The 15552-nt window shown below is 40.8% G+C and overlaps 2 protein-coding genes across 2 annotated transcripts; one reads left to right on the top strand and one right to left on the bottom strand.

Annotated features, from left to right (window-relative positions):
* Positions 1-737: 737 nt before the first annotated feature.
* On the top strand, positions 738-10529 carry nmur1b (neuromedin U receptor 1b). Its single transcript, XM_053499139.1, has 3 exons — positions 738-894; positions 7864-8722; positions 9141-10529. Exons 1-3 carry the CDS (start codon positions 739-741, stop codon positions 9413-9415), a joined length of 1290 nt encoding a protein of 429 aa, XP_053355114.1. The 5' UTR covers position 738; the 3' UTR covers positions 9416-10529.
* A 465-nt stretch (positions 10530-10994) lies between these two features.
* On the bottom strand, positions 10995-15222 carry cpdp (CPD photolyase). Its single transcript, XM_053479017.1, has 9 exons — positions 14800-15222; positions 13981-14126; positions 13673-13855; positions 13428-13586; positions 12845-13043; positions 12592-12744; positions 12271-12392; positions 11940-12099; positions 10995-11395 (listed from the first exon to the last, which is right to left on the bottom strand). The coding sequence occupies exons 1-9, from the start codon at positions 15071-15073 to the stop codon at positions 11247-11249; spliced, it is 1545 nt and encodes a 514-aa protein (XP_053334992.1). The 5' UTR covers positions 15074-15222; the 3' UTR covers positions 10995-11246.
* Positions 15223-15552: the final 330 nt, after the last annotated feature.

Genomic DNA, 15552 nt, shown 5'->3' with positions numbered 1-15552 from the left:
GCTTAAGCAAGTTCATATCCAGGTGATGCATCCATGCCATCATTTGCACCTTCACCTTCACGTGTCATGTGCTGACAAACAGCACAGAGAACACTGAGCACATACTGGTGGGTGTGACACCGAATGTAAAAGAGAAGAAGTGTGACAGTGAAAAAACACTGCATGATCGTGGCGAGACAGAAGCGTGTATCATCCACTAGAGGGCACCCCAGGCTGTGTCCTAAATTGTGTGCTACGCACTAAACCTCCAGACGGTACCCTTCCCTCCAGACTGTCTAGTACCCGGATGCCACTGTTTCAATCAAGACATGTGAACCGTACCCCAGCAAATTAGGTACTAATTATGGAAGGAGTCTCCAGTGTCAGTGCTTTGTAGCAGTCACAAACACGTACAGTTTCATCATACCAGGTGTTGATTCATTTTCCAGAAGAGCATGAGACATCAGTGTTTTATTAAAGTATTTAACATGGGGCATGAGAACTTTGCATGTAAGATGGTTATGTAGAGTATGTCATATTCCGATTGTGACCTTTGACTTTACGCATGTGCAAACTGGTTATGAGGATGAAGCAGTGGTTTGGACAACACTCTTGAAGAAGAGAGTAAACATCATTGCATGAGAAAACACTTAATGAGTGTTTAAAAAAGAAAGAGAGAGATGGAGGGGAAAAGGGGGAGGAGAGTAAAACGGCTCAAGTCAGATATCGAGACAAGATTTGTGGAATCGGAGGCAATGCATGCACACACACATACACACACGGTCCTGCTGTTCTTCTAAAACGCACTTAACCACACATATACAAACCCACGCGCACACATCAACAGCTCAAACAGGAGTCCTGATCGTGTGTGTGTGTGTGTGTGTGCCCACTGGAGGAGCTCTGGAAGTCAAGGTCAGTCATGTTTCATTTACTTTACGTACATTAAGATTAGGAATACTAAGGATGTCACTTATTTACAATAATCATAAATTTAACAAAATCATCTACCAAGAAATCTACCTGATCAGAATAAAGTGGTTAGCGAAGTTATAAATTTATATAAATGTATTTATGATAACAATAACAGGACTCTAAAAAAAATGAATGGCATTGCCCACATGGCAAAAATAGATAATTACATAATGAATTAACCTATGCCATACTAGCCATACTTTAAAAAGATTTAGCATGGTCTAGGAGAAATGGCATTTTTTTCCCAACCATGTTTCTTGCTAGTCACCTTGTTTAAAACATTAACAACAAAAAATTTTCATTTTGACCTGTTTTTAGCTCAGTTTAACATTCGCGTGATGTTACTTCAGACTCTTGTTTACTATAAAGGAGCTATAAAAAGACGTTTTCTTGCCAGGCTCTCTTTTTAATATATAAAAAAAACGTAGCTTGTCATATTACTGAGAAACTGTAAAGCTTAAATTTGTCTTTCTTAAATTTAGGCTAATTTAACACTAACTGGAACCATCATGCTGGCATGTTAAACACTACATCAAGCTGTTGTAACGAATAATTAAATGATAAATAACGAGCCCCCAAGTTGCACAGCGGTCACAGAGATCATTCAGAGATTTCAAGTTGGAATATTTAAATGTATCCTCTCGCAGCCGGGAGACTAGAGAGAGAGCTGATTGGCCGAGCTGGGAATTATTTACGACTGTTATTTTTTTCTGAATCTCCTGATAATGGTTGTGAGGGGAAAAAACTAGGGCATAATTCAATTCAATTTTATTCAATTTTATTTGTATAACGCTTTTAACAATTGTCATTGTCACAAAGCAGCTTTACATAATTAAAAGAATTATTTAAGTTTGTATGGAATGTAAGTGTGCATAAATCAAAATGGTCAGATTGTCCCTGGTGAGCAAGCCGAGGGTGACGGTGCTGAGGGAAAAACTCCCTGAGATGGTAATAGTAAGAAACCTTGAGAACCAGACTCAACAGGGAACCCATCCTCATCTGGGTGAAACAGAGAGGAGGAATTAATCTGCACTCATGCAGTGTGCTAGGTGTATTAGCCAGTTCAGCTATAACAGTTGATGGCAATTGATGTTAATATGGAGTCCAGGTAGTTATTTGAGACTAGTGGGAAAGACTTGTTTTTGGAAGTCTTGGAATTAGGAAATTCCAGTCCTGAACTATCGAGCAACTACAGCCAAGTCCTCAGAGAAACAGCTGTCAAAACCAGTCAAGGCCAAAACCGTCTTCATGGTATAAGGAAAACCGTCCCCAGACACTAGACTCATCCCAAAGAGTCACATGGGGCATCCATGTGACGAGATTTTCAACCAGAAGTGGGGCATCTAAACATACCAGTTCTCCATAATACTCTACGTCCATGAGTCCCCCAGATCTGCTCCTTTACACAAGACAAATCTATTTATGAAAATGCTTGATTAAATAAATAGGTTTTTAGCCTAGATTTAAACACTGAGACTGGGTCTGAGTTCTGAACATTAATTGGAAGACTATTTCATAACTTTGGGGCTTTGTAAGAAAAAGCTCCCCAGCTGTATTTTTCATAATACGCGGTACTGAAAAGCAGCCTGCATCCTTTCATCGAAGTAGGTGTGGCGAAACATAAGACACTAGCAGTTCACTCAGATACTGCGGCGTGAGACTATTTAATGCTTTATATGTCAAGAGTAGTATTTTAAAATCAATTCCAAATTTCACAGGGAGCCAATGGAGTGAAAATAAGATAGGGGTGATGTGCTCGTATCTTCTGGTTTTAGTGAGGACTCTCGCTGCTGCATTCTGTACTAGCTGAAGATTGTTTATGCACCTAGTTGAACAACCAGACAGTAAGGCATTACAATAGTCCAACCTAGGGGTGATAAAAGCATGAACTAGTTTTTCTGCATCGTTTAGCGACAATAAATTTCTTATCCTGCCAATATTTCTGGGGTGAAAGAATGCTATCCTGGTAATATTATCTACATGAGCTTCAAATCAAAGGCTGGAATCTGAAATCACATCGGGGTCTTTTACTGTTGCACTTGATGGAACAAAAAGGCTATCTAAAGTTACAGTGTGATCTAAAATCTTACTTCAAGCTGTATGCGGTCCTATGACTAGAACTTCTGTCTTATCAGGATTAAGCAGAAGGAAGTTAATTAACATCCAATTTCTTATGTCCTGCACACATTGCTCAACTTTAGTAAGCTGGTTTTTCTCATCTGGTTTTGCTGAGACATTTAACTGTGTATCGTCAGCATAACAATGAAAACTAATACCATGCTTATGAATTATGTCGCCCAGAAGAAGCATGTAAAGGGAAAAAAGTAGTGGGCCTAAAACTGAACCCTGTGGAACACCAAACTCCACTAGAGAACATGCAGCATAATCTGAGCCAGGAGAGGGCTGTACCCTTAATTCCTACTACATTTTCTAATCTGTGAAGAAGAATACTATGATCAATGGTCTCAAAAGCTGCACTGAGGTCAAGTAATACAAGCATAGTTACACAACCCTGATCAGAGGCCAATAGGATGTCATTTACTACTTTAACGAGTGCTGTCTCTGTGCTGTGATGAGGCCTAAATCCGGACTGATACAGTTCATATATGCCATTTCTATGTAGATATGAGCATAGCTGCTCCGCTACTATCTTTTCCAGAATCTTAGAGATAAAGGGGAGGTTTGATATTGGCCTGTAACTGGACAGCTGACAGGGGTCGAGGTCAGGTTTCTTAATTATTGGTTTGATAACTGCTAATTTAAAAGATTTTGGAACATAACCAATGCTGAGTGAAGAATTAATTATTCTCAACAGGGGTTCTGTTATTGCTGGTACTATCTGTTTAAGAAAATGTATCGGTATAGGATCTAATATACAGGTTGATGAATTTAAAGAAGAGATGAGTGAAATTAGTTTATTCTCTTCAAAGGGAGTAAAGTATTCTAGGTTCTGATCTGACATGGCTAGATTAACATCTGCATCAATTACATTGTCTGGTTTCAAAACCCCAATTTTATGCCTGATATTTACAATTTTATTATAAAAAAAATTTCATAAACTCCTCACTATTGCATGATGTTGTTGTGGAGATTTCTGCAGTGGTCTTATTTCTGGTTAATTTTTCTACAGTGTTAAATTAAAATCTAGGATTATTTTTGTTATTTTCTATAAGAGTGGAGAGATATGTTGATCTAGCTACACTAAGAGCTTTTCTATAGTTCAGGATGCTCTCCTTCCATGCTATTTGAAAAACTAACAATTTAGTTTGATGCTATTTGCGTTCTAATTTTCAAGTTTCTAATTTTGTTTTAAAGTGCGCGTGTGATCGTTATACCAGGGAGCGAGTTTCTTATCTCTAATAATTTTTCTTTTAACTGGAGCTACATTATCTAAGGTATAGCGAAATGTCGACTCTAAATATTCAGTCGCATGATCGAGTTCTGTGGGGTCAGACGGTGATCTAATCGAAGTTGTGAACTCTGGGAGATTACTGATAAAACTCTGTTTGGTAGTTGATGTGAATGTATGTTTCATACGGTAGCGCGGCGCTGTGCGTACATTATTACTATGACACACTTTAACTGAGACAAGATAGTGATCTGAGATAACTTCAGACAGTGGAGTAGTGAATAAATTTCTTATACTTAATCCGAAAGAATCTATTAAATCTAAAGTGTGACCTGCTTTATGCGTGGGTCCTACTACACACTGATTTACTCCTACCGAGTCCAGTATGGACATAAATGCTGTTCTCAGAGGGTCTTCTGGATTCTCAAAATGAATATTAAAATCTCCAGCAATTAACACTTTGTCTACAGAAACGACTAGGTTTGAGAGGAAATCTGCAAATTCACTAAGAAATTCAGAGTACGGCCCTGGAGGTCTGTAAATGACAATTAGTAGGATCGACTGAGCTGACTTAATATTTGTAGCTACATAATATATGACCTCACTGTCCTGGAATATTTATTTGTCATTTCAATCTAGAGTTCATTTAATCAAATGCTGTGTTCATTTAATCAAATACTCTACCTCATCAAGAATTTAAGATGTCAGCAGTTTTAGAATAAAAAACAAATTGTTGTTTGATTAAAAATGTTCTTCGTAGATTTATTTTGTAAAAATTATAATTTCTAGCCGAAGATTAAAAGCAAGAGTTTTTTCTTATGACTATATACCTGTTGTTGGTCTTTCGGCTGCTCTCGGCAAGCGGTCGCCACAGTGGAATATTCAGTCCGCACAACAACTTGGCACAGGTTTTACACCAGATGCCCTGCTTGATGCAACCCTCCCATTTTATTCGGGCTTGGGACCGACACTGCATCCAGTGGCTGGGGGGTTTGGCCACTGGCTGGGAATCGGACTCGAGGCTTCCGTATAGCAGGCGAAACACCTACCACTGAGCCACCAGTGCCAACAATATACGCTCAAAGAAATAAAGGAACAGTCAATATATAATTGTTAAATCTTGATATTAACATTTTTTTAATAATATAAAAATAGATTTTTAATTAATTAGCCAGTAGTAACAGAAAATCTTTATGAAACAAACTAGCTAGTTAGCAACACTCTAATGCTTTTCTAATGTGAGCTTTTTAGATTTTCTTATTAATTAGCCAGTGTTAGCAGGACAATGAATATTTTGTCACTGCTAGTTTGTTAGCAACACAGACTCATAAATGTATCTCTCTCTATTGAAAAAAAAAAACATATTCTTTAAGAGTTTGAAACATAATATGTCTAACTAGCTAGATTATGGATTTATCTGTTTATAGCTAACAGGCTAACACAATGGGCTGTTTTTGAACATGCTGTCACTGCTAGCTGTTTAGCAACACTGTCAAAGCACTACTTCTTTCTTCAACAACACTACTTCATCTTTCTATATGAATATAGGAGCTGATTTCCTTTGTAGTAAGTTAGCCCATGATAGCTAGTCATATGCTTTATAATGATAAAAAAAAAAATCCTGTCTGCTAACTAACTAGCTAGTGATACTGCCAAACATAGTTCTCTAAAATAAATAAATATTAAAACAAACCATAACCTTATACTTTAAACACAACATAACTATTAGAATAAAGTAGCTGAGTTTCTAGTTACTATACAGATTTTTACTGTAAAAATCAATTTCTTTACAGTAAACAGAACTGCCAATAAATCAGTTTATATACATGTTGTCTGTGTTAGCTAGTTAGCAACGCTGTTTAATTCTATTTCTCAACCTCATTCTCATCTCTTTAAAGAGCTAATCTGCCTCACAAGTGCATTAGAGCTGGCGTGAAATCTGTACAAAAGAAATGACTAGATCTGCTAGCTTGTTAGCAAAAAATGTTGTAAATTAGCCTGAGTGAGCAGTCTAGTATTGCTGTCTAGTATTTGTTAATATAAACTTTAATTTTATTTTATTGAAATTGTTTAGAAATAACATTGTCTCTTTCTATACTGCAATGGAATTGCACTTTATTTGTTGATTTAAAAGGGGGACGTGGTAAATGACACTGAGGCTAAAGTGTTGTGAAAACAGGCTGGTTCTGCAGTCTAATGCTGTATTTGGGTTTGCTGTAAAGTTTTAATGCGGCTTCTCATGTAAACACTGCTCTTATGTTTATTGCCATGGACTCCTGAGAGACGGAACGCGAGTGCCCTTCATAAACACAGCGTTGGGTTCTGCTTAAGATGTTGGGTTAAACACTAGAGAGACAGCGAGAGTAAAATAATTTATTAATGCTCTATGGGGCATGAAGCGCTGCAGTGAAGAGCGAGAGGGCAAATTCTTGGCAGTTGAACCGTTCATATGGATGTTTTATTTTCCCATTGCGTCAGACAGTGATCTTTTCCTACACCGTTTAAACAATGGACGACGCAGTGGCATATTTTTCAGCTTGACGTGTCGTAGCGAGAAGTGTCTGAAGTATGAGGGGCGTTCAAATCAAACTGGGACTTTTGATCGTGCAGAATAACAAAACACGAATATGAGGGAAAGAAAAACTCCTTGTATTTCTCTTTATAATCCCCTGCTGAATAATGCACTTATCTTAGCTGGCCTCCCTGGAACTCCTTTAATCCCCAAAACATATGAAGCGAGGTCAGGACTGCACAGGGGATGTGGCAATAACTCCCACCCGAGTTCCTGTAATGTGCAAGTGGTGTTGGTGAATGACAGTACATGTACAGTTCTCACAGACACAGATGTGCCTCTTCCGCATATTGATTTTATATGATCCATCGTTTCACTTGCTTGTTCACTCACTTCTTTAAAACGTTCGCACTGTTCATATGTTTTACTGCTGCTAAGTCTTACACTGGCTTCTTCTGTAAATATCGATCGCTTTTACATCTTCATTCACCAGAAATGTCATCCCGGTTTGATTTGAGCGCCCCTCGTAGTTACAGCGTTATACTTGTCAATTCTCACCTAAAAGCCACCATGAGTATGCTTCATTAAAACTCTCACCTCATCTTATCTCTCACAAACTAGTATTTTTTCGTAAGTCAATATATATTTTTATTGTCCCTTGATTCGTCTTTTAGGCTCAATTATTTTAAATTTTATGGACAGAACATGTTTCAGGATTTATCTTATGAGCAGAAGACGAGAGCCTCATCTTTCTCTTTAAGTGCACTTCAGTGTGTTTTTTGAAAAGGCGCCAGTGTTCCACTGTTACCAAATTCCTGATGTTCATGTTCAACGTCCATTCATCATGTTTAAGCTCTCTGTGCTGGTAAGGGTCATGCTGGAGTCGGACTCTACCCTGGGAATTCACCACCTCCAACATGAAAAGGCATGACAATGACGGCAGGTGTGAAGTGTGTTCTTAGAATAGACTCATATCCATGGTGACCCTGCCAAAGATCAGGTGAATCTTCAAGATAAACAAATAGATTTAAAATTCTTTCTTTTGCAGGTGTTAACAATGCATCCTTTGAACTGCACCACCCCGGACCCGTCATGGTGCCTGGAATCCGATAAGTGCGCCATGGGGAACGTGAGTTCTGAGGATTTGGCGGATTTATGTGACAGCCGCAGCACGTACGTGGAAAAGTATTTAGGACCACGCCGCTCTCCGCACTTTCTTCCAATCTGCATCTTATATTTGGGCATCTTCTGCGTCGGATCGTTGGGCAACGCACTGACGTGTACCGTGATCATACGCCACCGCTCCATGCGCACACCTACCAACTTCTACTTGCTCAGCCTGGCCATTTCAGACCTGCTCGTTCTCCTCCTGGGTTTGCCCTTAGAGCTTTATGAGCTCTGGTCCAACTACCCGTTCCTGCTGGGAACCGGAGGCTGCTACTTTAAGACGTGCCTGTTCGAGACTGTTTGTTTTGCCTCGGTGCTCAATGTTACAGCAGTCAGCGCCGAACGCTACCTTGCTGTCGTCCACCCGCTACGCGTTCAAAATGTCATGACACATGGCCACGTAAGACGGGTCGTCATAGTGCTGTGGATCGTATCGTTTCTTTGTGCTTTGCCCAACACAAGCTTGCACGGTGTGACAACTTTGCGTCCAAGGTTTGGCCAGAGTTTTCCCGAGTCGGCCGTGTGTACCGTGGTGAAGCCTCCCTGGATCTACTGGCTGCTCGTCCAGCTCACTGCGCTCTTCTTCTTCCTTGTTCCCATAACGAGCATCGGCGTGCTCTACCTGCTCATCGCACTTCAGCTGCAAAGAGAAACACGGCTACTGCAGAACGACGCCTTGCAATCAGGAGCGCAGAGCACGCTGCAGACATCGCGTCATCGCCAGGTCACCAAAATGCTTTGTGAGTTATTCCTGTTAACTGGTTATCTCACAGGGAAGAAACCGTTATGTGTTTGGCTAAATAAATATTAGCCCCCTTCATGAAATGAGCAGGAAACCTGTTTAAATAAATCATGATAATGTCAATTTAATATTTAGGATAAAATAAGATAGTATTTTTATTTCATAAGTGGAGTAACAGTACACCATAAGCCTTATTACTATTTAGTATGCAGTTTGGGACATATTTTAGGGGCCCCCAGTTACTCAGGGGCCCTTGCGATCATACCTACTTTTTTGATTAACACATATCAGAGAATGGTAAAGCACCGCCCATGTTATTAAACATTGTTTCTCATCTAGCTTGCAGTGGCAAACATCTAACAAGCTCTTTCACAGAACTACAAAAACATTTATTTTGTGTTACTTTTGATCCCCAGTCGTGCTGGTGGTGGTGTTCGCCATCTGCTGGGCACCCTTTCACATCGACCGTGTCATGTGGAGCTACATCGAAGACTGGAGCGAACAACACCATCGCGTCTTCGAGTTTATTCACCTGATCTCAGGAGTGTTCTTCTACCTGAGCACGGCCGCCAACCCCATTCTGTACAGCCTCATGTCCTCACGCTTCAGAGAGCTGTTCCGGGAGGTCGCATGCCGAAAACCAGAGCAGAAATTCAGCATTACGCAGATCACCTTTCGCACCACGGGATGAGGAAGAACATGAACATGTTGTTCAGACTTTTTATTTCAAAACATATTCTCATGTGTTAACGTTCAGAGATGAAGGATGGAAGAGTGGGACTGTTTCTAAAAAAAAAAAGCATTACACAGGAGTCTGAATTACTAGCAAGAAGGCAATTCTGTACGTGTATTTAGAGGTTCCTGTTTTGATTGTGTACCACATTTATTAGCACCAGCATTAACTTGTACTTTTACTTGGAATGAAACTGCTTGCAGATAAAAGTTCTTCACTCAGCTAACTTTGGTTTGAAAATATGGACCCTTTAAATATTAGTATGAAAGACCCAAATGACTAAACACAGCTAGCTAACAACTGGTGCTAACAAGATTTGATCAGCTAAACTAGCTAGCGAAGATGAAAGTAGGAAAAACAATAGTTTGCCTACTTTTTTTCTTTTTAAGATGACAGAACATTATTTAACAGATAATTATGTTATGATCTAAAAAAAAAAAAATGATTAAGTGACAATTAAAAGCCTTTTTGTACTAGCATAGCTAGGACTGGTGGTGTTCTACTGTCAAACCATTACGTTTCTGGCATATAAGCCAAATGTATTAGCAAATGATCTGTTTATTTAATGATGTTTTACTTTTCTCTTATTCCTGTTTCAGATTTCTTGTTCTAAATGTTGTATACAGTGGTACTTCCGCATACGAACAACATTCTTGGGACAAAATGCAAAAAACCTACAAAAAATACGCGAACCCGTTTTGCTTGGCTTTTCACTGACGTGAACAAGTTTTGATCGGCTACTGGAAGTAGGTGCGACTGGCTCGGTCGTTCCAGTCTTGATCTTAACCCTGTGTTGTTTTATTACAAATAAAATAACTGTCAGTATTTATGAGACTGTACAGACAGAGTGATCTTTATTTATGTAATACAAATATTAGACTCGATCTCGAGGTGCCAGTAAACTCCTCGTGGCGTCGCCCGGCTGATCACAACATCAAACTGTGAAGGAGAACAGAGCTTTTTAACGTCACCTCAAGTATTCAAACCCACAAGAAACTCCATCCATACATGGCTACGCCTGACGCGTCTGTACGGAACCCTGGTGAAAGCTATGGACGAACAGGCTGATTTACATGTTGTATATTCATGTCTCATAAAGTTCAGATACATGTGACACTCGTCTTCAGTTTCAAAATAGAAAATGAGTGATTTAAGCCTAATAAATATAATCACACGTCTGGGCTTCGGTCGTTATTTTTCCCCCTCATCGAAGTGAGAAGTTCTTTCGTGTGAAACTGTAAATTGACTCAGGAATAGAAATAAACTAGACACATAGATAACACTAGACACGTCTGGAATATCTAACGGAATATTGGACAAGTGACAGTAATGAAAGACAGGACAGTGTCAAGGAACGAAGCTTCTAGTGAGTCAGTGAAGCTGTGAGTGAACCAATCAGGAACCGAGTCAGATGATGATTCAATCATTTGGTTGGTGAATCAGTGTACGAGACTCCATGAGCGAACGATTCAGTGAATCAATGAATGTTTGATGAAAAACACAGACAGTACATCACAAAGGAGTACAAATTCCTTTTTATTTATTTATTTATTTTTTTTAAGACAAAAGTAGTCAAATATACCAGGATTTTTCTTTCTACAGGAATTAACGCTAATCTTTTTTCTGGTATTTAACCAAATGCAGGGTTTTTTTTTTTACAAATACACACACCCTGCCAGGTTTAACAGAATGCCGAGACTCATAAAACTCTAAAAGTGTCAGAATGACAGACTGCATCATGATTCAGGTGGGGTTGAGTACAGCTCCGAGTGTGAGTTACAACTGTAGCTCAGGCCTTCTTCTCAGGGTACCTCCTCTCGAACTGGCCCACGTCAAACTTGCGCTTACAGCCTGCGTAGTTCATGTAGCGCACTTTACCAAAAACGGGGCGCTCGGCCCAACCCTGATCGTGAATCCCACAGGTGGACCACATGCAGCCTGCAGACAAAAGAAAAGTAGAAGTGAAGATGGAACCTAACTAAGGAACAAGAATGAAAATGGCAGTGAATAAAAAAAAAAAAAAAGAACAAAAGAACAGAAAACAAGAAAATTACATAAAAACTAGAATAAGAAAGCAGAGACACATAGAAATTAGAATTAAGGAAGGAAGAAAAAAACTAATAAAAAAATTAAACTTTAAGAGAAAAGGGTAGAAAAACAACAGAAGAAAAAGAATGCATGGAAAGAAAGAAAAGTTGAACTCAGCAGCGATGGTTAATCTCATCCTCAGATCTTCTTAAATAAACTTCATACAGGAAAGACATAATTGAGAAGAAACTATTTCAAGCCTTTGACCTTGCTGTGACCGTCATCCTCTTCCTGGTTATGATGATCACTTGTCACACAATCCTACCAGCGTTCACCCCCTCACCAGGTACAAGGAGAACCTCACAAGGATAAAACCCAAAAACGCAATGCCGCCGCCACCTGGTGGTGTAAATTAAAAAGAGATATGAAGCCGGAGTAGCGCGGCGTCTCTCACCCACGTATCCGTTCGGGTCGCAGCCGTCCAGCGCGTAGCGGTCGTTAAGGTAGATGGAGATGTTCACCGCCTCCTCGGGTGAAGACGTCCACTCCAGGATCTTCTTAGCCCAGTACATGCGCATAAAACCGTGCATCCTTCCCTCTTGCAAGAGCTGCCTCTGGTTGGTGTCACACACACATATATATTATAATAAATATATAATATATTATATATATTATAATTAAAAAATATATTATAATAGGACTTTGGTTAAACTGTGGCTAAAATGTCAGACTTGTTATTATTGTCATTAGCCTCGTCGGTTTGGTGCAGCACTGCCTTCCGGTACCTGTGCGGCGTTCCACAGCTGGTCATATGTACGTGCGTTTTCCAGCTGTTCTCGCGTGTACAGGTGAGGACGAGGGTCTTTAGCGTGATCTTGCAGCGTCTTCTTCGCCCAATCATACGCACCTGGGAAAACAAGAGCACATTAAATGATCGCTCCACCAGGTTCCTCACAATGGCCTATGAGGTACATAGGCCACGTCTCCCTACTGAGTTTGAGGCGAATAGGCCACGCCTCGTTCATTGAGGCACAGAGGCCCCGCCTCCTTCACTATGGCACTCCTTCTGTGAGATGAAACACAGTCTTTCAACAGTGTGTACTGACCGTTAAGGTTGTCGTAGTTGTCGTTGTAGAAGCAGAAGTTATCGGCCAGCTCTCTGCGCACCACCAGCTCCTCAGTGAAGGAGGCCACGGACTCGGTCAAGCGTTTCCCCCAACGCTTCACCTCCAACAGCACGCGCTGAGCCGATATCTGACCTGTGGAGGAGAAATGCGATACAGCTTAGTGTACAAATTGTTTACGAGCAGGTTAATCATTAACTTAAAACATCTCTCTTAAAAAGAGACACAAACACACCTGAGTGGATCCACGGCGAGAGGTGGCTGAGTGCATCGGCGTTCGGGTTGTTCCGCTCCGTGGCAAAAAGACGCAACCGTTCGTCTATAAAGGACTCGAGCATGGCGATGCCTCCGGCTGCCCCTGGCTGCGCCCACGACACCTCGCCGACACTGCGGTCTACCTCCAGTGATGACATCACTTCCTCCCAATCCACCTTCTAAAAGAGCAAACGAGCTTTAAACAAACACCTCGGTACCGCAATAAAGACATTTAACGTTACATTCAGACTCTCCTAATGTTCGCTAACTAACTTTATTTACGTCTAGTTTATAACATTAGCTGAAGGAAATTTTATTCTTGAGCAATAGCCGTCTAATTCTTATGCTAGCTTGTTTTTAGATCATGAGTGTATGCTAATGTAATGTTGCTACATTTGTTTTGGGATTTTTTTCCCTCCTTAATTGTTAGCTAGCTAAGTTGTGTGTATACGTTTTGTAAGTTGCTAATTCTGGGGATTCTGCGTCACACTTTGTTTCTCTGAAAGCCTCGCTAACACTTTGATTATGCCATGTGTCGTATCGTTATCGAGTCGTGGTCCTGCCTTTGCCGTTTTGGTGGACACATGAGGGTGTGTAAGCACTGGAGGAAACTCGGTGAGGAACTCCGGGAGGAGCTTGGTGATCTTCCCACGAATGGTTCTCGCTGCGTACTCCAGTTTATCAGATGCCTCCCAGCACGGCACCAGGTTATGGGCGTCGACCTGAAGAGTGGATGGAGAGCGATCAACATCTCATGAGGCGAAACACAGAATCGGCTTTACGGCTCGAGCAGAGACAGAGAGCGAACCTGAACGAAGGGGACGTCGGCCGGAAGCTCCTTTTTCACACGTTCGATCCACTGCAACGGAAGTCTGAGGGGGTTGAAATCGGTCACAACGGCGCCGACGTCCCAGTGTTTCACAAAACCAGGCAGCGTCAGCTCAGGCTCGCCGCGCAGGAGGTGGAACTGAATGTCCAGGCCTGAACACTCCTACAGAATGACAGGGACGTCTGAATCAGGTAAACTTTCAGCTGATGACCAATCAAAACACACACACACACACACACACACACACACACACTAATGTTCACGTTACTGATAATTACGTCTCTCACCTTGGCCACCTCCTGCAGTCCCCGGAGCATGAAGGCGTACTGGCGGTAAGTCGAGTCTAGATACCGCGGGACGAGGCAGAAACACACGTGCAGGGGCAAGTTCTCTTCCAGAGCGAGCTGCTGAGCGTAAACCAGCGCCCAGTTATCTACACACACACACACACACAGATCAGGACATGCACAGTTACATCTTAAAAGGTTTTTTTTTTTTTTTTTTTTTTTTTATAAATCAACCCTGGACAGCTTCCTGCGGAACATACACCATCCACAGAACCACGCCAGACCAGACGTAAAGGGTTGTTTTTTGTTTTTTTTTTTTGGAAGGGAGGAAGGTCCATTTTTAATCTTAACTTTACTTGAACATTGTTTTAAAACTTAGCAGTCCACATTTTATAACACAAAAGTGTGAACAGTCTTGATTATTTAAATCCTGTGTTAACCCAACAGCGACACCTTGTGTCAAGAAACAAAACTTTTTTCTTCAATTATCATATATATATATTTTTTTTTATAGTTTTACTTGCTTGCATTTTATCAAAACAAACTCTTAAACAGAAATTAATTCATGTTTATAACTGACTGGAGATTATTTTAATAATATACGATAACAGATTTAAATAAAAATTAAACTTATAATGTAAAGTTATATAAAAAGTTACATAAAGCAGCTCAGCAGTGCCCCCTTGTGGCGAACACAAACACTATTTTTTGCATCTTCCTTTCGTTTCCCTGCATGTCCTGATCCGTTCCCCGACCCTCGGGATGTGTTATTAACATTCTACATTACACTGCAGGACTGATGAAGGTGTGGATGACCACCTTGCACTCTCTGATCCCGGAACATCCAGTAAAGCACCGCCCCGCAGCGCTGTCTCACTTTCTGGGCGTCAGACAGAAACCGGAGCCGCTTCGTGTTGAGTTTACACCCGGCCGAGTTTCCCCGGATCTCCTGCACTTTGTCCCGCAGCCAGCCCGCTCCTCTTCCCGCTCCTCTTCCCGCTCCTCCGCTCTCTGCATCCCGGGCTGCTGAGCGGTTCTCCGGGCTTTTCATCGGCTCTCCCTTACGCTTCCGGTTCGTTGTCTTCCCAGGCATGACTTCCCAAAGTCTTCTCACTCCAAAGATGCGAAAACTCAGCCTAAAAAACGCTGCATGGATCCGCAATAAACACGTGTAGACGTGATGTTTTCAAGTTTTGTCTGCTTGGTGTTCCAGTATGTGTTGTTACCGCCACCTTGTGGTCTCTCAATGTAATGTCTTATAACGGAGGATGTGTTTTATAACAGAAGACGTCATTGGTTAACGCCTTTGCGTTAGGGGCGGACACAGTTTCCGTGGCAACGGGGGTGAAGGCGGAAGTTGGCGTGAACCAGAATTATTATTAAATCTATTTATTAACACAAACAAAAAATAATAATAATTGCAGAAATTTATATAGATTTTGATTACAGTCCGAATTCACACTCTTACTTGTATTTTTTTTTATAGAAGAAATGTTCCGTTTTTTCTCGGCATTACATTTTCCACTAATACTAATAATAACAATAACAACAACAACAATAATAATAATAATA

This window comes from Clarias gariepinus, chromosome 1 (assembly GCF_024256425.1).
Source record: "Clarias gariepinus isolate MV-2021 ecotype Netherlands chromosome 1, CGAR_prim_01v2, whole genome shotgun sequence".
Classification (NCBI taxonomy): domain Eukaryota; kingdom Metazoa; phylum Chordata; class Actinopteri; order Siluriformes; family Clariidae; genus Clarias; species Clarias gariepinus.
Note: the sequence above shows the minus strand (reverse complement) of the source record. Positions and strands in the feature narration are given on the sequence as shown.